This window comes from Anabrus simplex, chromosome 1 (genome assembly GCF_040414725.1).
Source record: "Anabrus simplex isolate iqAnaSimp1 chromosome 1, ASM4041472v1, whole genome shotgun sequence".
NCBI classification, from domain to species: Eukaryota; Metazoa; Arthropoda; class Insecta; order Orthoptera; family Tettigoniidae; genus Anabrus; species Anabrus simplex.
Genome location: NC_090265.1, coordinates 1,317,005,703 through 1,317,027,368, shown reverse-complemented (window position 1 = coordinate 1,317,027,368; position 21,666 = coordinate 1,317,005,703). Strand labels below are relative to the sequence as shown.

The following is a 21,666-nucleotide window of genomic DNA, read 5'->3' as shown; positions in this document are numbered from 1 at the left end:
ACAGAAGAGTCGTGTCAACAGCAGAATAGTCGCTGTAGTTACATATGTATATTCCTCTAGTAATAAAACTATTTAATAATTTACTGCTAATTTCACGATTCATTATTGTCGATTTAGGACAAAAATTACAATGAAATTTGATGGATACGATTCGTTCACATAAACACTAGAACATCTTATCTTCTGAAGATGTACTGCCAATTATTGACACACAACTTTTGTGAGTGCTCAGACACATGCAAGGTATGTCATGGTCCTGCAATGGCACCCATTCAATGAATTCAGTTTTTCTTGAGCCAGAAGCAATGCAAGACAGTAGCCTTTTTCTTATTTGCCGATCATTTTTTTTTCAGAAATGTTTATACAAATAATACTTACAAAACAAAATGTTTTCATGGGATTAGTTTTGAAACAAAATTAACATTAATAATGATTATTCCACAGAAGTGTTAAATGGAGAAAATGGAAGGAATAATGTCATTAAGATATCCATCCCAGTGGACATAATGAACATGAGAAAAAAGCAAGGAATTTCTCAAACAAAATAACACACAAACATGCAGAAGTCTACGAGACATAGCTAGGTAGAAAGTCAACATCCATATTCCAGTACATCACCACCTGTCACCAGTACCAATGACAAAGGCTATACCAATACTTCCATCAGAAAAACCTACCGAACAACTCACAACATTACGAAATACACCCCACGCTCATAGAACAATGCAAGATAAGCCATAGCAATCGGGCCATTAGAAAAACAAACAGCAAGAACGCACATAAGAAATGCAAACAAAAACTTCAAAAGTTCGAGGCATCAACATTTCTCTCTACAAGATGTGGCGGTATAATTTTTCCTTACATGTTATAAATCTCATATTATGTTCCGTATTGAAATGTACTTAAAATCAAATAATAATATTAGATTAAAAATTCCCAAGGAGACAAACGCCAAGTTCTCATACAGCACAAAACAGAGCAAATGGGGAAAGCATGTTATGTATTGAACAGGTGGAATTTTTAATCTAATATCATTTGATGATTTTTCCTTCCGCAGCCCAGAGTTTATAACATTATAAGGAAGCTAAAATAATGCAAATCTTACTTGGAATACCTTGTAGAGGAGAGATGTGTTCGAGATATCTAGGAACCTACCATCCCGCCCCCAGAAGTACTTTTAATTTTATAACCTAATAAGAGCAGCAGCCGCCATCGGCCATGGCTAGAGTAACTACTCGTATTAACATTGGTCAACGTGAACGGAATGCGACGTCCAATGGTCTTGTCCAGACCAATTGCGTTTCCTCACGGAACTAGGTGCCTAAGGCCGCTTCGCGGCTTCTAACCGTCCAGACCAAGGGTCTTGTCCGCGGCAAGAATCCTAACCAACCAGACCAATCGCGTTTCCTCTCACGAAACTAGGTGCCTAAAGCCGCTTCGCAGCTTCTAACCATCCAGACCAATGATCTTTTCCACGGCAAGAATCCTACCCGTCCAGACCAATGGTCTTGTCGGTTTCTAACCGTCCAGGCCAATGGTCTTATCCACAGCAAGAATCCTAACTGTCCAGACCAATCGTCTTGTGCACGGCAAAAATCCTAAACAATAATCACCACCAGTAACAGTAACACTAAGTACTAATAATTAGTTCCTAGGTACAGAGGTTGGCAGCCCTGATCGCCTCTCGAAAACATTCTACCCGAGCGTGTAAACAAATGACAGTCTTACAGCTGAATGTAGCGAGTGCTGGGCTGCGAAAGGTAAAGTTATAATGGATGTAGCATGCATAGTCCATAATTAACCCTTACCCCTCGTCTGTCGGGTGAGGCTCGACATTACGATATTCCCGTTCCGGTCGCTTGTCGGGCGAGACCCGACATGACATTGTATCACCCGCCGCTCGTCTGCTGTCTCCTAGCTGACAAAACACACAATACTATACTGTACTGCCATCTTTTGGTTCAGCGTGGAAATTTGTAGATTCCAGATACTATGTGACAGTCAGTAAAAAATGTATTATTTAGATAGCCGTGTAGCCGTCAGCTGTTCACTCACCCACGATAGTAAACAAACATGGTCGCCATGTGCTCTTCTAGTCATTATATAGTTTACTGTTCAATGTTGTATATGTCAGGTAACACACAGAACCACAGTATTTTTGCATCTCTACTCCCCCCTTGTACCCTAATGAATATATCTAATAGCATTTGACGGTGCCGAAAAGTGAACTGGCGATGGTCGGTTTATGTGCCGCAACCCAACGTGTGGCCGATACCGACGGCTGGCACAATTATAAATCAACAGATCCCGATTTCAAGAAATCGTCGTTTACAGCAGTTTCAGCCTACAAACTACCACGAGGTATGAAACCAGAGATTGAAGAGAATTTATCAATTGCTTTTTACCGATAATTTGTTCTGTGAAATTATTAACGAAACCAATCGCTATGCAATAACAATACTAATAATAATACAAAATAATTTCTCTTATATAGCACATATTGCTTTTATTTGCTCCAGTACAGCTTGCTGTGAACGTACATAGCCTAAATTCATCAAATAAAAGCAAGTGCTATCTCCAAAATCGTGAAAGATGAACAGAGGTCACATTTAAAATACGAGTAGTAGTAGAGACAACACACAGGACTTTAATTCGAGAGGTAAGGGTTAAGGAAGAATTGAAATCTTTCACACACAATCTTAAAATTATGTTCAAATATAGGAGTGTTAACGTTTAGACCATCAGTCCCCTAATCTTGCTCATGGCTGCAATTTGCAGGCACCAAAATGACTTCCTGGATATCACAAAAATATTGACTTTGAGAGCCTACCAGATGAAAGGAAAAATCATTAACAAAATCATGACAATAAACCCAGAAGTTTATACTGTAGAAAGTGGCACAGCAAAAGCAGAATATCTGAAGGTAAGAAAAGTGACCAGGGGCCTATTTCACAAAAGTATAGCCTTGCACATTACACTTGTGTGGGTTCTTGCAATGTATGGAGTTGTACATTTCTGTTCCACAAAAGATAGAAAGTCTCTTGTATATTACCAGTGAATTGTTATAAGCTTTACAAGTAACAGCATATCAATAAACATACTATGTCATAGCATGAATCAGCTGTTTATCTTCGTATTACATTCGTTGAATTAGGTTATGCTTGCCTCATTTATCGCAATATTGTATTTTAAGGTAAGTTATGCAGCAAAGATTCAAAGAACTAATATATTTCTGTGAATTTCTTAATGCTGCAATGTTATTTTTCAGTTTATTTCTTTGATGATAGAAAATTACTCCGTTATTAACACGCATTATGTTCTTCCGCGATTCTCGCACATGTTCCACGATAGTCTGACATACCTTCGTATGTCATTAGGAATCAGATGCCGCTAATAACGATATTCGGCCGCCAAACTTAATTGTTATGAAATTACAAACTCTGATTGAATTGTTAAAATGGTGTCAAGAGAAACAAAGTTATTCATTCTGAAGGAAGCAGAAGGAAAGATATTCATTTTGGTGCATTCAGAGAATCTGAAAAAAACAAGACAAAATAAATGGTTAGATGGAAATAGTTGACTTGGGAGGGGAAAAGTTGGACGTATGTAAGAGATATTCTGCTCATTAACGATTCCAGGAATGTCCTTCATGGAACATGTTTGTTCAGTATTTTCAGGCCAACAAACAATTTGAGGAAATTTCATCTCTTTTACTGCAGCTACCACACAATGTATTGAACTACAGATCGAAGATTTTTTACCATCCCATGCATATCTGCAACACCATGGTACTGACCATTTCCTAGCCAATGTAGTGTTGTTAGTAACTGTTTAGCAGAGAGATTTATTTCTGTTCGTAGGATGTTTCAACCTATTCCCAATATCTTCCACTTGCATTGTGCTTAACCTAAAACGCTCATTGTATTCAAATACAGTGTTAAGCTGGAAGTTTATTCTTTCCCTGTACAGACTAGTTTTCATTTTCATCACAGTCACTACTGGTAGACCACATATTTATCAAAATGTATCTGAAATAAGCATATTTAAATAGCACTAATACTAGTACTTTCGTGGAACACACCCATAAAAATTCACTGGTAATTTGTAAGTATGGAGTGGTTAAGTACAACTGTAGAAAATTATTTTGTGAAACAGAAACTCTGGTATTTGTACTAGTTACTACAGAATTTAGTTGTAATGTAAGAGAATTCTTTTGTGGAATAGACCCCAGAAGGAAACTACCACATACATGCTGGTCTCATATCAAAGATCAAGCAGTGTCAACAATGCTCAAGCAGGGATATGGGTGAAAAAGAGGCAACTCGCATTTGGAAAGCTGTTCACGTGCCTCCTCGACACTCCCAAGGAGACAAACGCCAAGTTCTCATACAGCACGAAACAGAGCAAATGGGGAAAGCATGTTATAAAATACCATTAACTACTATCCACAAAATAAGTCATAAATGTGCTGAAATTCATTCATCTATACTAATAAAAAGATACACGGTTTAATTACGGCACAATGTAAACAAGACTAGTAACGCGCCAAGACAGGCCACCATTTGTTTTTCAAGACCTCCCGAAACAACCAGGCCAAGGTACTTTACCATTAAAAATGCTTACTTCAGAATGCCAATTTCGAACACCACTCCACAAGAATAACACACGATACCAAATATATCACAGCGCAAACATTACTCACTCACGACATACAAGGCCTCCTGGTCCTATCGCACCGGCCGGCAATGGCAATCTTAACTCGTTTCTACCCGTGCCTACAAATTCACACTTCTGTATTTTTAGTAAATCATTAGCAACCAAACAATCAACGCATTTACTCTAGACACGTAATCCATGAGTCTTTACGAACAGCACTGTCAGTACAGCATGCCATATCAAAGTGAAATCAATGAAAATTTTACCTTAGAAATTTAGTAAATGATATCCTCTGTGAGGGAAATGGCGGCAGACAACGTCAACGTGACCGCGTTTGTGCCGGGGGTCACACGACGACGCGCAGGGATACTCTCCAACCCATTCATTACTCAACTGGACTTCCAGTTCGAAATTAGAATAGAACCTGTTTATGATTGGCGCACGTGTAGAATGGCGGTTGTATGAATAGCATGTGCACTCGGGTAGAGCCTGTACTTGTCTTGAAAAGAAATTGCAACGATGGTATAAAATGCTTCTAACAGGTCTGAGATGCAATTTCTTCGACTCGACTAATTCAGCCATATGTCCGTAACTGCGAATGGGGCCAGCGGCGATAAGATTAGGTACGGAAATCCTATAGCGCATTTCTATGGTGCACCAACTTGCAACCTGTACGAGTCTGGTACAGAAATCTGTCACGACACAATATTTCCATTCATCCTGAACATCCTGAAATGAATCAAGAAAAATTTAAGAAACAGAATATTTACAATATAAATCAAGGCTATTAAGTTATTACTTTATTTGTACAAGTTAAAGATATTTCGCTGGTCTAAACAGTTTCCTTCTTGTTGCTGGAAATAATTAGTGAAGATCCCTAACAGGGTGAAAGTCGAACTTACAAGCATACTACAAAAATAGTCAATAATATCAATTTTACTACTAGAAACCAAAGCAAGATCTACGACTCTCTTTATGCTTATTCTAGTAGTATAGCTTCATGGATAAGAAAAAATATATAATAACCATTACCTCCTAAGCTAAACCAGCACGCATCAGTAGTATGGAAAAAAAATCATTCAAAACAAAATTAAAACTGCAAATATATATATACATATTACAATTTGCTTCACGTCGCACCGACAGATAGGTTTTATGGCGACGATGGGGTAGGAAAGGGCCCTACTTAAGGTACAGCCCCAGCATTTGCCTGGTGTGAAAAATGGGAAAACCATCTTCAGTGCTGTCAACAGTGGGATTCGAACGCACTATTGCCCGAATGCTAGCTCACAGCTATCTGACCCTAACCGCACGGTCAACTCGCTCGGTAAGAATCAAAGAGAAGTATAAAGTAGGTACTGTATTTGGGCGTGGCAGAAGCAAATCTGAACTACAGTTAAATGAAAAATTTGTGTATTTCATACCATACAAAACTTTCCTGACGACAGATGATTTTACACAAGCCGTGGTTATACATTTACAAAAAATATATATATATATATTTATTATTCAAATAGGGGGAGGCGGTTGGCGCTCAGAAACTGGTTATACTGGTGCACCGCCTCTTAGGCTATTTATTCACATCTGCATTCGGTTTAAATAAGCTCCTCAAACGTCTTTTTATGCGTTTGATTTAACTTGCACTACATGCTAATGGGCACTTTATACTAGCACGGTTAAAGAAAATCCGAATTTGAGATACCAGAATACCGAACTCGGTAACACATGTGCCTTCTTCCCGAACTATGCGACAGGTGACCGAAGTTGGCAACTGCGTAGAATATAACAATGATCGTAGCAGTTGACTTAAATAATTTTACAAAATACAGGCAAATAAATCCACACCTCTCTTGTCCTATATTTTGTTATGTGATTTGTATCCATTCTCGCCATCAGATTAAATCTATATTAGTATAAATGAGTACGTTATGTCATTTAGCTGTCACTTCCCACGCATTTAGTTCATTTTCCTTGACTAGTTGACAACACGTACATGGGTCAGGTGGAATCGGTGGTATGTTAATCGTGTTTACAGTGGAACACAAGTTTGTAGTTGTGCTTGTGCGAACCATAAAGTGAACAATGATGATATAAAGTGTTATAACAGATTATTTCATAAACGATCTTTGTTTGCGTAGAATCCAAAAGATGTGGTCACTTTCGGCGGTAGCGTTCGTTCTTGTCATGGGCGTGTTCGCACAATACGAATGGCAGGCTCGTGATGCTTTTGATGAAATACGCTTACGCATGGATAAAGTTAACGCTGATAATTGTCAAATACAACATTTAAATGATCTTTTTCTGCCAGAAGATTCTGTATCCCATGTACCAGACATAAAGGAAATCAACATTAATCCAGTGTTCCCTAACAGGACAGCATTATTGCATTTACATAATATGGCTTTAAGCCGTTCCTTTTTTTGGAGCTATATATTACAAGCTCGATTTATTCGACCTGCAATAAATGACACGTATGATCCTGGAATGATGTATTATTTTCTGTCCACTGTTGCTGATGTTTCTGCAAATCCATACATTAACGCTAGTGCGATATATTTCCAACCTAATTCTTCGTACACTCCATCCTATAGGGGTTTTTTCAACAAGACTATGCCACGGTTCGCACCTCGCACTTACAGGTGAGATGTTGAATGTGTAATAATAATTATTAATAATACCAGCACTAAAACCAAAGTTCCTTAGAAAACTCTGTTTAATGTTTTACTGGCAGGTAAATAGGCTGCCTATCACGAAGCAGTGTATCACGATATAATAGTGTAGGATGGTATCTGTTCTTTCTCACCGTTTTTACACTTTAAAGAGCTCTGAGCTTTTATGTTTCAACTCCTTTGACTTTGTCAAGTCCATCTGATAGCCTGTGTATTTGTAACTATTGAAGCCAGATTGGTCAAGATTAGGAAAGAAGAAGCTGTGACTTAAAAGTCCATTTCAGGACCCAAATAAGTTTAGCGTTGAAAGGGGGAAACCATTGTATGATTTCAAGGACGGCAAGATTTTAACTCGTTTCTTAATTGCCCTCATATATAGATTAAAATCCTTTATATGAATGCCATGCATACCTTTGGGCCAACAAAGCTACTAACTTGTAAACTAAGACAGTGGATGAAGTTCAGGTATTTTCAGTCCAATGACCTTTTAAGGCTGTAAAGATTTTTCTGAAAATGATATAGATCAGATATATGACTTCTGTAAATCCATTAATCCGATTTATAGGTCACGAGGGATACAAATTGCTGCACCCCTACACCACTTCAACCAAAACCAGTTACACATTATAACACAATGTAACATGCTTCCTGCCCTGCTTCCCCATATAGCCACTGTTCTGACAGGTTGCTATATAAAAGAAATTATGTGCCCCCAGGGACTTCAAAGATAGGCTAACTGGAAGCAAGTATGAGTGCCAACAGTTTATTAACCCATTGTAATCCTCATCCTATACTAAGACTAAGATAATTTAATATATCTTCTCCATTCAGTTTCATTGTTTTGTTTGTTTTCATCTTCTTTTTAAAAATTCAAACCTACCTCATGTTTCTGACATCTAGGCTACATCTCTGAGTATAGGCTATAGCTTCATGTACAGTGTTCAGGACATCATGATCAACAGCTTCTTTGCATTTAACTCCTGTGCGTGGGAGCAGTACAATACATCTACTGTTTCCCCTGCTTGTCGTAAGACTTGACCAAATGGTGACAAGGACGCTGAACTTTGGAGCGTGGGTTGGTGACCAAAGTTCCCCTATCTGAGTCTGGCATTACTTCCTCTTACTTGTGTTAGGGCCAGTATTATAATGAAGGTTTAAACTGAAGATTGAGTTAAACTGTAACTTGAGTTTAAACCGATGTTGAGTCTTATAATGGCTGGCCTAAGTTAAACTGAGGTGAAGAAGGAAATATACGATCGTGGTAGTCGTGACTTGCAAGAAAAGATGACTATGGATAATGTTTTGTTTACTTCTTGTAGGTAATGGTGGATAAAAACAATAAACGTTGTCCTAATTTTACTTGTAAGGAAATAGAAATGCTTGTGCAATTAGTACAGAAATATTTATGTATAGGCAAGAAAAGGTTCCACCTTATCAATGCAATGCATATTAACCAATACTTGACTCAAATGTGAAGGTATCCATGTACAGCTGATGATGACTATTTAAAAATCGAAACAGGTCCTGTAAGTTAATTCTTACAATAATAAAAATTGTATTGATAAGGTGGAACCTTTTCTTCATATGCCATTTTATTTCACAGAAATGAAACTAGTAAATCAAGACAGAAATATTTATAGGGTCAACTGGGGCAAATGTGGGACCTATATTCCTATACCTTTATTATACCTATATTCCGTGAAACAATGGCCTTATGAATTCCTCTGAAATCTCCCATTATAATAAACATACTACCGGAGGCATAAAAATTCAATGCTATTAGTAGTTGACTGAGGGGTTCTACAGCATGATTTCTGAAATAGAAGAAAGTTACTTTATTTTCTAAAATTTACTCTTTTGATATTCAAACAGTTCAAAAAGTAATTTTTACATTCTTACCTTTTCGTTTCATGTTTTATTCTAGCGCCAATTTGCTGAAATAGGGTTATGACAGTCTGTTTTGTAAGCCTAAACTCTGTTTCATTCCATATATGAAAGTGACGTGCCCTTGCTCGAAAAACTTGTGGTGCCCGTGGTCGTTCAATGATTTAAACCATTTCTTCATCATCTCCTTGTATTTCTTCAAACACCTCAAAAATATCTTCGAGATCCATGCATTCTGCCATGTTGTAAGGTTATGTATTCTTAAACTTCAGTTTAAACGGTAGATGAGTGGCAGTAAAATTAATCTCTAGTTAAACATAAGTTTTATAATACGTGACTAATAGATAAACCAAAGTTTAAATTGAACCAACAGTTTAAACCTCTATTATAATACCAGCCCTTAGGCTCCTCGCTTTCATCTTTCCTAGCCAACCTCAGTTTGTCAACGTCTTTTTTTTTTTTTTTTTTTTTAAATATAGTTTGCTTTATGTTGCATCAACTCAGATAAGTCTTCTGGTGACTATGGAATAGGAAAGGGCTAGGAGTGGGTAGCCGGGCTGAGTGGCTCAGACGGTTAAGGCGCTGGCCTTCTGGCTCCAACTTGGCAGGTTCGATCCTGGCTCAGTCCGGTGGTATTTGAAGGTGCTCAAATACGTCAGCCTCATGTCGGTAGATTTACTGGCACGTAAATGAACTCCTGCGGGACTAAATTCCGGCACCTCGGCGTCTCCGAAAACCGTAAAAGAGTAGTTAGTGGGAAGTAAAACAAATAACATTATTATTATTATTAGAAGTGGGTAGGAAGTGACCATGGCCTTAATTAAGGTACAGCCTGGTGTGAAAATGGGAAACCACAGAAAATCACCTTCAGGGCTGCTGACATTGGGGTTTGAACCCACTACCGTATCTCTCGAATGCAAGCAAGTGCCAGACCTCTACCATTTTCCCTCTGATTAGTGCTAGTAGAGGATGGTTGCCCAGTTGTACTTGTATTAAACCATAAATTACCGCCACCACCTCCTTGTACTTATTACTGTATATGTATAAACCATTGAATTATTAAGTAGGGCTATCTTTGAGAAGGAATCAGCCATTGTATAAATGTGAGCTAACATCCAGGCATTTGTATGGAACTGAAATGAGGAAATTATTGAAAACTGCTTTTAGCATTTGCTAAAAGTAATTTGTAGCCCATTTGTTTTCTCACTTATGTACCTGAGGTTGAGCCCTCTCTATTCAAGAACTTCTGAACTGGTGGTGGTGATGGCAGCAGCAGTGATTAGGTTCTAAGAGTAAGTACATCTGGGCAACCATCCCCTATTAACACAGAGTGAAATGTGGAAGAGGTCCTACACTTTTAATTTTACAGGAAGGGAAAGGCTATGAAGGGTGTGGCAATGAAAGACTCTGTAGGCCTCAAAAACAATACTGTCAGGGTCAGAAAAGAACAAAAGTTGACCAATGGAGGTCAGATAGGAAATGTGAAAGTGAGGTGACACATGTTGAAGCCATATGAGACTCAGCTAGGGTAACCTTGGTCTCCAAACCTCGCTTCAGAGTTGAGAGCCTCTGGTCTCTCTTTCAGTCAACTAATAGAACGAGTATAGGACATTGTATAACTACTGTCACCACCCCCTTCTAAACAACTACTACTACTACTACTACTTTGTTTCTGTAGTGGTTTGTACTTTGATGTTTTGTGTATAAATTAATATAAGTATTGTGATGTTCATAAACTCCTAGACCCCAAGCTAGAGGAATTAACCTGACAAATTTAAAAATCACCCAGCTGGGAATCAAACCCAGGGCTCTCTGAGGTCACTATGCTGAGCATTCAGCCAAGGAGCCGGACTAGTCAAGAAATTCTAAACCTGTCCTAATTATCAAGCCTGACCAGGCAGTGAATCTAGGCTAAATGGTTACCTTGCCAACTCCTTGACTTCATTTGTGGTTTCAAGTTAAAGCAGGTATGTTCCACAGTGGAGATATGATTAGTAATGATATCAGGAATTTTATCACAATGCAATCACATACAATCTACCCGTATAGCAGAAGACCATGGAGGATGGAAACGGGTACAAAGAAATATCTTCAGAGATCACGATCCTCAGGATTGAGGGACCAATATAGACAGACAAAGATGCAGGAGAGGAATTTATATCAAGATTCAAAACACTCAAACTGGATCTTGTATGAAAGAAAATTAGTGTTACGTTGTGTGCGTATATCCTTAGAGAAGTACTCGAATATGGAGACAATAATTTTTTTACTACATTTTATCTTTATTGAAATTGGTACACTTTTAATATAATTATACTGTGTAAGTTAGTAATAATACCAGTGAAGATACAGGAGAGATAATTTACATCGAGATGCAAAACACTCAGGCAAAAGGGTTTTTATTTTAGAAAGCAAATTTATATGATAGAAAAAAAAAAGCTACTTTGTGTGGGTGTGTCCTTAGACAAGAACTCGGCTACGGGGACCTAATTTTTTATTACATTTTACCTTTATTTAAATTTGATATCTGTACCATTTAAATATACAAGTTGCATACATCTCCAGACTGTTATGCCTTTCAACAATCAGTCTGAGGAATGTGAAAATAGGTTTGTACATTTAAAGATGGAAAGGAATGGTAGAGATCCACTATATTATAACAGAGAAGTGAAGAGACTAAGAAGAAGGTGCAGGTTGGAATGAAATAGAGTTAGAATTGGATGTGAGTAATACTAAAGAAGTATTAAAATTTACCTATGATAACAATGACACTTACAGTAAGATACAAAAGTTGAAAACTAGAAAAGCAGCTGGAATTGATAAGATTTCTGGGGATATACTAAAGGCAATGGGTTGGGATATAGTACCATATCTGAAATACTTATTTGATTATTGTTTGGTTGAAGGAGCTATACCAAATGAATGGAGGGTTACTATAGTAGCCCTTGTGTATAAAGGAAAGGATGATAGACATAAAGCTGAAAATTACAGGCTAGTTAGTTTGACATGCATTGCATATAAGCTTTGGGAAAGCATTCTTTCTGATTATATTAGACATGTTTGCAAAATTAATAACTGGCTTGACAGAAGGCAGTTTGGGTTTAGGAAAGGTTATTCCACTGAATCTCAGCTTGTAGGATTTCAGCAAGATATAGCAGATGTCCTGGATTCAGGAGGCCAAATGGACTGTATTGCGATTGACCTATCTAAGGCATTTGATAGGGTAGATCATGGAAGACTACTGGCAAAAATGAGTGCTATTGGACTAGAAAAAGGAGTGACTGAATGGGTGGCTATTTTTCTAGAAAATAGAACTCAGAGAATTAGAGTAGGTGAAGCTTTATCTGACCCTGTAATAATTAAGAGGGGAATTCCTCAAGGCAGTATTATTGGACCTTTATGTTTTCGTATAGATATCAATGATATGTGTGGAATCAGAGATAAGACCGTTTGCAGATGATGTTATTTTGTACAGAGTAATAAATAAGTTACAAGATTGTGAGCGGCTGCAGGGTGACCTCGATAGTGTTGTGCGATGGACGGTGGGCAATGGTATGATGATAAACGGGGTTAAAAGCCAGGTTGTGAGTTTCACAAATAGGAAAAGTCCTCTCAGTTTTAATTACTGTATTGATGGGGTGAAAGTTCCTTTTGGGGATCATTGTAAGTACCTAGGTGTTAATATAAGAAAAGACCTTCATTGGGGTAACATAAATATGATTGTTAATAAAGGGTACAGATCTCTGCACATGGTTATGAGGTATTTAGGGGTTGTAGTAAGGATGTAAAGGAGAGGGCATATAAGTCTCTGGTAAGACCCTAACTAGAGTATGGTTCCAGTGTATGGGACCCTCACCAGGATTACTTGATTCTAGAACTGGAAGAAATCCAAAGAAAAGCAGCTCGATTTGTTCTGGGTGATTTCCGACAAAAGAGTTGCAAAGTTTAGGCTGGGAAGACTGAGAGAAAGGAGACGAGCTGCTCCATTAAGTGGTATGTAATAAATGTAAGAAATTTATTTAAACTTCAACCTATTCAATACAGTGCAAGATGTTAACGTGTTAGTTAAACATCATTAAAATAGTTGAGATGTTTCGCCCATTATGTGGGGCATCATAGTTATATCAATACCTCAAAGTTCTATCAGATGTCTGGTTGGAAAATTGTAAAACACGTTGCATGAGTGAATACATTAAAGCTTTACAATATCCTATTATTAACAACATATCAAATTGATTAAAAATATGTTGCACTGGTGAACATGTTTTTGAATTTTCACTTAAACAATAGCTGTCATATGTGTAATAAATTACAATAGTGATAGTCTAAAATATTGTGCGATGCCGAAGTTCGAAGACATTTTAAAATTTATATACAAATATTAAGAATGAATGCAGAATACAATACAATATATTTATTTACATGTTATGGCCTTCATTGGACCACTCTAGCCAACTTTATACAAAGAATTTTTTAGTTTCTTTCTTCATCGGAAATCACCCTTCCTATTGTCTGTTTGTTGATTCTGATTTGCAGTCTGGTTTGTTTGTGAGTTTCTTGATTTTGTCGGTTTTGTTTCTTAGGTCTTCCACTGTAATTTATAGTTCATATCTTCCTTGATTTCTGTAATCCACTTAATGTTGCACTTACTATTCCATAATTTTTCTATTATTCTTCTGATGATCCTGTTCTCTGGTGTCCTGATTAGATGTCCAAAAAATGAAATGCGTTTCTTCCTGATTGAGCTCATTACTGTACTGGTTCTATTTCCTTGTAGACTGTTTCATTAGAAGCTACTCTCCAGTGTCCATCTTTTTGGTATGATTTGTTGATGCATGTTCTAATGATTCTATCTTGAGTATTTTGTCTATTTGTGCAGTGTTAGTTGTTTTGAAGATGGTTTCGCTTGCGTATGTTATTTCTGGTGAATGACTGTTTTGTAATGTTTTAATTTTGTTGCTATTGACAGGCCTTTTTTGTAGTTGGTATTCTTGGTGACATATTGTGCTCTGGTCAGTTTATTTATTCTGTTATGCCATGCTGGCATACAATGGTTAGGCCTACGTAATAAGTGGTATGTTCCGAGCTGTCAGTGGAGAGATGGCGTGGGAGGACATCAGTTGATGAATAAGTTTGAGTGGTGTCTTTAAAAATAGGAAAGATCACAATATGAAGATAAATACAATTATAAAATACTGTACACATTATTTTACATGTGAAGTGATGTGGAAAAGCATTCCAAATTTGTGCTAATTTCACATAAGTTCATGGATACTTCAGCGAACTAACTTGTTTGGGTCTAAAACATAATTATGCAACTTAGACATCAAGGTTGAATTATGATGTAAAGCAATGTGTTTGACAAGAGCTGGTCAAAAACTGTACACATACTTTCCATATCTTGATGCTAATTCCATTAGACCACATCATGAATGTAATATTAAGATCAAATTTTTTGTGAAATTAGCACAAATTTGGAATGCTTTTCCATATCACTTCACATGTAAAATAATGTGTAGGCCTACAGTATTTTATAATTGTATTGTATTCTGCATTCATTCTTAATATTTGTATATAAATTTTAAACTGTCTTTGAACTTCGGCATCGCAGAAGATTTTAGACTATCACTATTGTCATTTATTACACATATGACAGCCATTGCTTAAGTGAAAATTGATGACCCACCTTCTCAATACTTTCATAAATTTGTATTTATTTTTACGTATAGTCTTTACTCAATACGGAACCAACTATGAAATTTATAACTTTCACTGATAAGTGGTATGTTCCGAGATGTCAGTGGAGAGATGGCGTGGGAGGACATCAGTAGACGAATAAGTTTGAGTGGTGTCTTTAAAAGTAGGAAAGATCACAGTTTCAAGAGGACAAATTGGGGCAAATATTCGTTTATAGGAAGGGGAGTTAGGGATTGGAATAACTTACCAAGGGAAATGTTCAATAATTTTCCAATTTCTTTGCGATCATTTAAGAAAAGGCTAGGAAAACAAGAGATAGGGGATCTACCACCTGGGCAACTGCCCTAAATGCAGATCAGTAGTGATTGATTGATTGATTGATTTGTATGTTTGTTCGAATTAACTGTGCATCTCCACAATCCTCTTACTAGCTTTGTCATCTCATTTAGTTCTACATCCCTGGTCATTTAATTATTAAAAACTGAGTCTAACCATAGTCATCGTGATATTTCTCTGCTTCTTTATCATTTCTGTTGGGTAACCTATCCTTCAGTCACTTCACACGACCCCATTACTGAAGCCGGTTTATACATCTGCATCAGTTGCATTCCTTCCTAACTTGGCCCTTCTCTCTTCATTCCGAATACCCTTTTGCACCAGTTTGTAAAAGCCATGATTCTCCCTACATTCATGTATATTAGCTAAAAATTATGAAAAAGATACCCTGAGTCCACCCATCTCCTGTAAAGTCAATCTGAAAACAGACCATTGTAAAGATAATTTAATGTGACAACCCGCTTCTTTCCTACAGAATACAATTGATCACAACTGTGAGCTCACTGCATTAGCATTGCTACAACATTGATTCAATTTCATTTAGTATGTACTAGCCTTCCATAGTGGGAGAATGCTCATCCTAAGTAAGTCTACTTGAATAGACCCGTATAATGCAGTTTTTTATTTCCTACCTGGCATTCGATCCTCTTACGTTTCCCCCTAACTGAGATCGCTTTGGTCTTGGAAAAGCTAAATTTCATACCATACCCTATTCACCACAGTCTGCCATTAAGACCAAGTCGTCAATGTAGGCACAGTTGCCTTACAATTTATTTCTTTTCATGTATTTATTTTTTGTTGCAGGTTGCTTTACGTTGCACTGACACAAATAGGTCTTAGGCCGACAGTGGGATTGGAAAGGGCTAGGAGTGGGAAGGAAGTGGCCATGGCCGTAATTAAGGTACAGCCCCAGCATTTGCTTGGTGTGAAAATGGGGAAACCACAGTAAACCATCTTCAGGGCTGCCGACAGTGGGGGTTCAAATCCACTATCTCTCAAATGCGAGTTCACAGCTGCGCGCCCCTAATTGCATGGCCAACTCGTCGGTACTAAATGTCTACTCAATTAAATCCTTCCTTACCATTTCACATCTTTCTGTACATTATCCATGTAAAGTGGGAAAGATCAAATCTTTGTCTAACTCCTATGACAAATTTCAACTGATAAGTTTGATAGCTACAGTCGCTTAAGTGCAGCCAGTATCCAGTATTCGGGAGATAGTGGGTTCGAACCCCAATGTCAGCAGCCCTGAAGATGGTTTTCTGTGGTTTCCCATTTTCACACCAGGCAAATGCTGGGGCTGTACCTTAATTAAGGCCACGGCTGCTTCCTTCCCATTCCTAGCCCTTTCCTGTCCTCTCGTCGCCAGAAGACCTATCTGTGTCGGTGCAACGTAAAGCAACTTGTAAAAAAAAAAACTCTTTCAACCCAGAATCCATTTCTGCTTTTGATTCTCACTGTGGCCAGATTGTTAGCAAAATGTCTGTATAGTGTAGTGATGGGATATTTGAGTCATTTTACTGAATCGATTCATTTGATTCCGTTCAAGTTACTGAATCGATACAACCTCTGTGTAGTGTCTACTGATAAAGACAGCAGCAACAACATTCAAAGCTTGCTGCTGCCATTTGGTTTTCATTCTATGAACTGCTTTCCTACGCGTCATCTAGCTTTCAGATTCAGGTTTCTCCTGGCAGCCACCTCTTCGCATCAAATCTTGATGTTCCAAAGCCTTTCCCCCACAGTGAAAACTACATTAAATAAGTATATAGAATTAGATTTTAAAATATCTGTACGCACAATCATCAGTGATCTGCATTTAGAGCTGTTGCCCAGATGGGAGATTCCCTATCAATTGTTTGCCTAGTCTTTTCTTAAACGATTTCAAAGATGTAAGTTTCATTGTTTTCACGCTAAGTACACAATACAAAACAAATAAGTTAAAAATGAAAAGTAGGAAAAAATAGGCACTTGTGCGGTACTACACGTGCTTGTTATACAAGGTGTCCGGGTTAAAGGTATAATAATATAAAATTTAATAACTTGAGAAGTGGTGGAGATATTTACTTGCGGTTTGTTTCTACAAGTAGGGTAACTTAAGATGTTTGTTTACATACCTAATAAACCTTGATATGCGCACCATTAGTGGCGCAGCAGACATCTAATCAGTATTCCGCTTCTCTCCAAGTGTTCTGTAGCATTGTAGGCATAACATTTGCGATAGCTGCAAAAAATGCGATGGCGCAGATCTGGTAGATCACGAACTGGTGTCTGGTACACTTGATTCTTGACAAACCCCCACAGGAAAAAATAAAGTGGCATAATGTTAGGGCTTCTAGGGGGCCAAGCAATAGATGGACTACCTCTCCCAATCCAGCGATCTGGAACTCACGATTCAAGAGATCCCTCACAACTTCCGTATAATGGCATAATTGTTCTCCCCAGAAATGTTTGTCAGCTGGGTTGCAGAAATGAGTAGCCAGGCGGAAAAAAATGAACATGCTAAAATTTCAGTTTATTCCTCCCAGGTATTGACAATAATCTGGCTCTAGTCACCTCGCGAAAATTCTAGCTGAAATCACCCGAGCTGTAAAAAGGAAGGCTAGCGGACAATCAGTGTTGGAGTCGGAGTTGGACTCCATTGTGGAGTCAGTGTGACACTCAGTGAGTTGGGGTTCGGTGGCTGGGCTGAGGGCGACAGAGGTGTCGCCAGTGTCTCACCGATGTCTGAACAAGGAGCTGTTGTTGTTGTAGTGTCGGAGACACCAGTGAGTAGATGGGCTGGAGACAATGGAACGGAATACGTGCTACCTGAGAGAACTGTGTGCTTGTGTATTTCTGTGGACTGAGGATTTTGTGAGGTGAAAGGTAACTTTACTGACTGTATCACCAAGGATGGTGATGTGTATAAGTGAATGAAATTCTTCACACTAGTGCCTCAACAAAAAGTGACAAATATCTCTCTGCTCATATGTGTTATACTAAGCATACCAGGTTCAAATGCTTCAGTGGAACGAGTGTTTTCAGTGATGAAGAACAAGTGGACTGATGTTAGGAACAGGTATTCATCAGAACTCATAAAATCAGAGCTTCAAACTGTAATAAATTTTGACATGTCCTGCAAAGAGTTTTAAGAACTCATAAAATCAGGGCTTCAGACTGTAATAAATTTTGACATGTCCTGCAAAGAGTTTTATAACCTAGCTGGGTCAATCTGCGTGACTCACGTTACATTTGGAGAGCTTATACTCTAAATTAAATTTACATAGTACACAAACAAGTAACTGTGTTACTTTGATTCTGTGGTTATTAAGTACCCTATGAATTACTTACTTGTTTTCAAGCACTTTAAGAAATATATATATATTTTTTAAAATTTGTATGAGTTTTTAAAGTTCTGTGACTCTTGTTACATGGGAATGACACACCATCAAGCAGTATTTCTGATTTTTGCTAAACTCTGCTATGTTAATGATTTCATGATGATCATTTCTGAACATAGTGTACTACAGACATTAGTATACAATGTCATATAAAGAAAAAACATATATTTTGAGAACAACTATATTATTGTTCGATTAGTAATCGTGACGCATGTTACTAATGAGCGTGACTCATGTTACACCACTGCTATACCTATTCAACCTTCCAGTGTCCTCTCGTATTTGCAATTGTAGGTGCATTTAACTTTTTGATTAACTGTGTATTAGTGCATTCTTAAAGTGTGTGTGTGTGTGTATATATATATATATTAACATTTTCTGCATCTTTTTGAAGTTCCCTGGTTCATTTTTTGTGGAGACGACACATCAAATAGTATTTCTGCTTTTTGCTAAACTCTGGTCTGTTAATGATTTCATGATCATTTGTGGACGTAGTGTACTACAAGTAATACAAGAGATCATATAAAGGAAAACACCTACAATGTAAGAACAGCTATGTAATGGATTGATTACTGATTTTGACACATACATTATGAAACAGAATGACTAATGTTACATCACTTTCCTACTCAAACTTCCACTGTCCTCTGGCATTTACAACTGTAGGAGCATTGAACTTTTTGATTAATTGTGTGGGAGTGTAGTAGATTTCATGTGGACTAGAAGGCCACTTCCAGTAACTTCCAGCCTGCTCCATTGTACTGATAAGGTACTCATTGTTTATTACCTCACGTACCTCACCAGGGTAACACTTCCCATCATACTGTACCATGTACCAGTCACTAGGATTCACTCCCAGCCGATTTTATTAATCCCTTTTTTGGTTATGAATCCCGTTGAAAGTGATGATTCATTTGCTGCAAAGCAATGTAGTTTTGAAATGCCAGCAACTGGTTTTACATTCGTTACAATATCCTTGAAATGCAGAGCTGTATTCCTTTCCAGGATGTCCGTGGATGATACTGGTAACACTTTCACATGCCCATCCACATATGCCTTTGCAAATTCAGAAGCACATGTAACAGTACATTTATGCTGTCGAATGGAGTTCCATACCTTCCTCTTGACAGCAGCACCAATTCCGTCAGCTGGGCCCTTCCCATGCGACGTTGCAAAGAAATTCCACTGCAGGTTGAATTTGTGCTTCTTGCACAGTTCAGGGAGAAATGCTGCAATGTATTTGTTTTTAAATTGCGAAGCGGGACCATCTGACCAGATAAACACTTGTTTTGTTTCCTTGGGTAAAGTTCCCAGTAAAATGTCTTGTATGCTAGAATGGTGTCCTTTAAGTGAGTTAGATTATCACTACATAATACAGTGGGCTGCATTTTCCCAGAGTACCGGTACCACACTGCAGCAGTAAATAGACTAACTTGTGCTTGCTGCCAGTCGGCACTCTGAATCTCATCTTGTGAGACACAGATGTAGTTTTGTGCAAAGTCCACCTGAATTAATGCCTTGGACTCGACGGTTTCTGTCTCAGCTTCTGCCCTCATCTGCCGATAGCTTTCAGCTTGTTTCATCTTAACATAGCTGTGTTCAAGGAACTGAGGTACTATACTACAGGTATACTCAACAAGTTCAGTTGTGCTTCCTTCTTCCACGACTTTCTGGATGCGATCATCACCATTATTTTTCCATACACATCATGTTGCCTCCCATTCTTCTCTATCTCCAATGAATTTTAAAAGTCCTTTTCCTTCAGAGCATACAGAGCATTTGTTAAGCCAACAATTCTCAGTGCTATTTTCACAGATAATACTATCTAAGAGATTGTTTTTAAACAGTGAGACATTTTTGTCAGCATTATGAAGACCTTCCCATGCAAGATTAAAGTTCTCGTGGTACTTACACAAACATTATGTGGCAGTTTGTTACTGAGAAGGGCATACGGTGGCCGAAGCTTTGTGAACTTGTTACGACCAACTAATACATGAGAATACCGTTCTTGAAACATCTGGAAACCTTCTGATATGGTAAACATCAGATGTCACACTTGCACTTTTGACTTTGCACCATCACTGTAGACTACTTTGATAGCATCCTTAGTCGAGGTTGGTGAAACAAGTGTAGTGATTGTATGAGTTTGACTCTCACATTACAAGGCAGAATATTGCTGTTTCTTTTAAGAGAATGAATTTTCAAAAGTTTTTTTTTAAACAATTTTAATATATTCAGACCATTTTAAAGTTTCATTCATTGTCACTCCAAGATTTCTCAAAGAATGACTGAATGGAACAACTCTGCCATTCAGTGTAACTGGAGGAATAGTTTCGTATCTTATGTTAGTGTATTCAACAAAATTTGGGGGCCAATAATGATTGCTTGAGTTTTGGAGGAGTTAAGGAGGAGGGAATTTTTCAAGGAGTAAGCATTAAGTCACTGAAGGTCAACGTTGATGCCTGTTATGGCTTGAAGCAAATCGGAGGTCTTACAATGACAGTGTATTTGTTGGTCGTCCATATAAAGATGGTAGGTACAATCCTTAAAAGTTGATGAAATGTCATTTAGGAACAAAATAAAGCGCAAAATGCTTAAATCACTGCCCTACAGGATGCTTGCCTTCCTGGTTAGTCAGTGAGAGATTTTATATCAAGGGTTATAACTTGTTGGGCACAATTTTTTAAGTACGATGAAAATAAATTAATAGTTTGTTGATCGAAGTAGTAAGATTTCATCTTGTTTTATAGTGTCAAATGCACTACTGAAATTGAGGAGAGTAACTATTGTCACCAGTCTTTGCTCTATTGCATGTCGTATGTCCTCAGTCACTTTGAGCAGGGCTGTTGCTGTGCTGTGTCCCTATTGGAAGCCAGATTGCAATGGGTCTAGGAGAGAATGGTCGTTTAAGTGTTCCAACACCTGCTCATTAACCAGATGTTCAAGTGCTTTAGAAATTGCAGGTAAAATATGAATTAGTCTGGAGTCAGATAGTTAGGAGGGATTGTATTTCTTAGGCACAAAGATAACATTGGCTAGGT

General features: G+C 37.8%; 2 protein-coding genes across 16 annotated transcripts in view; one reads left to right on the top strand and one right to left on the bottom strand.

The window, feature by feature from the left end:
- Window positions 1-5,052, bottom strand: part of Syp (Syncrip) — a 212,600-nt gene extending 207,548 nt beyond the window's left edge. For 11 of the 15 annotated variants that reach the window (XR_010858626.2, XR_010858627.2, XR_010858628.2 and 8 more), the window contains exon 1: window positions 4,923-5,052. The gene's annotated coding sequence lies outside the window, so the exon portion shown is untranslated. Of the gene's footprint in view, window positions 1-4,702; window positions 4,855-4,922 lie in introns of those variants that run through there. The other 4 variants (XM_067137727.2, XM_067137729.2, XM_067137737.2 and 1 more) reach the window with 2 other exon arrangements.
- A 1,588-nt stretch (window positions 5,053-6,640) lies between these two features.
- LOC136858297 (uncharacterized) overlaps window positions 6,641-21,666 on the top strand; it is a 285,771-nt gene continuing 270,745 nt past the window's right edge. The window contains exon 1 of the mRNA XM_067137726.2: window positions 6,641-7,295. Coding sequence (XP_066993827.2) covers window positions 6,805-7,295 — 491 coding nt within the window. The 5' untranslated portion in view covers window positions 6,641-6,804. The remainder of the gene's footprint in view (window positions 7,296-21,666) is intronic.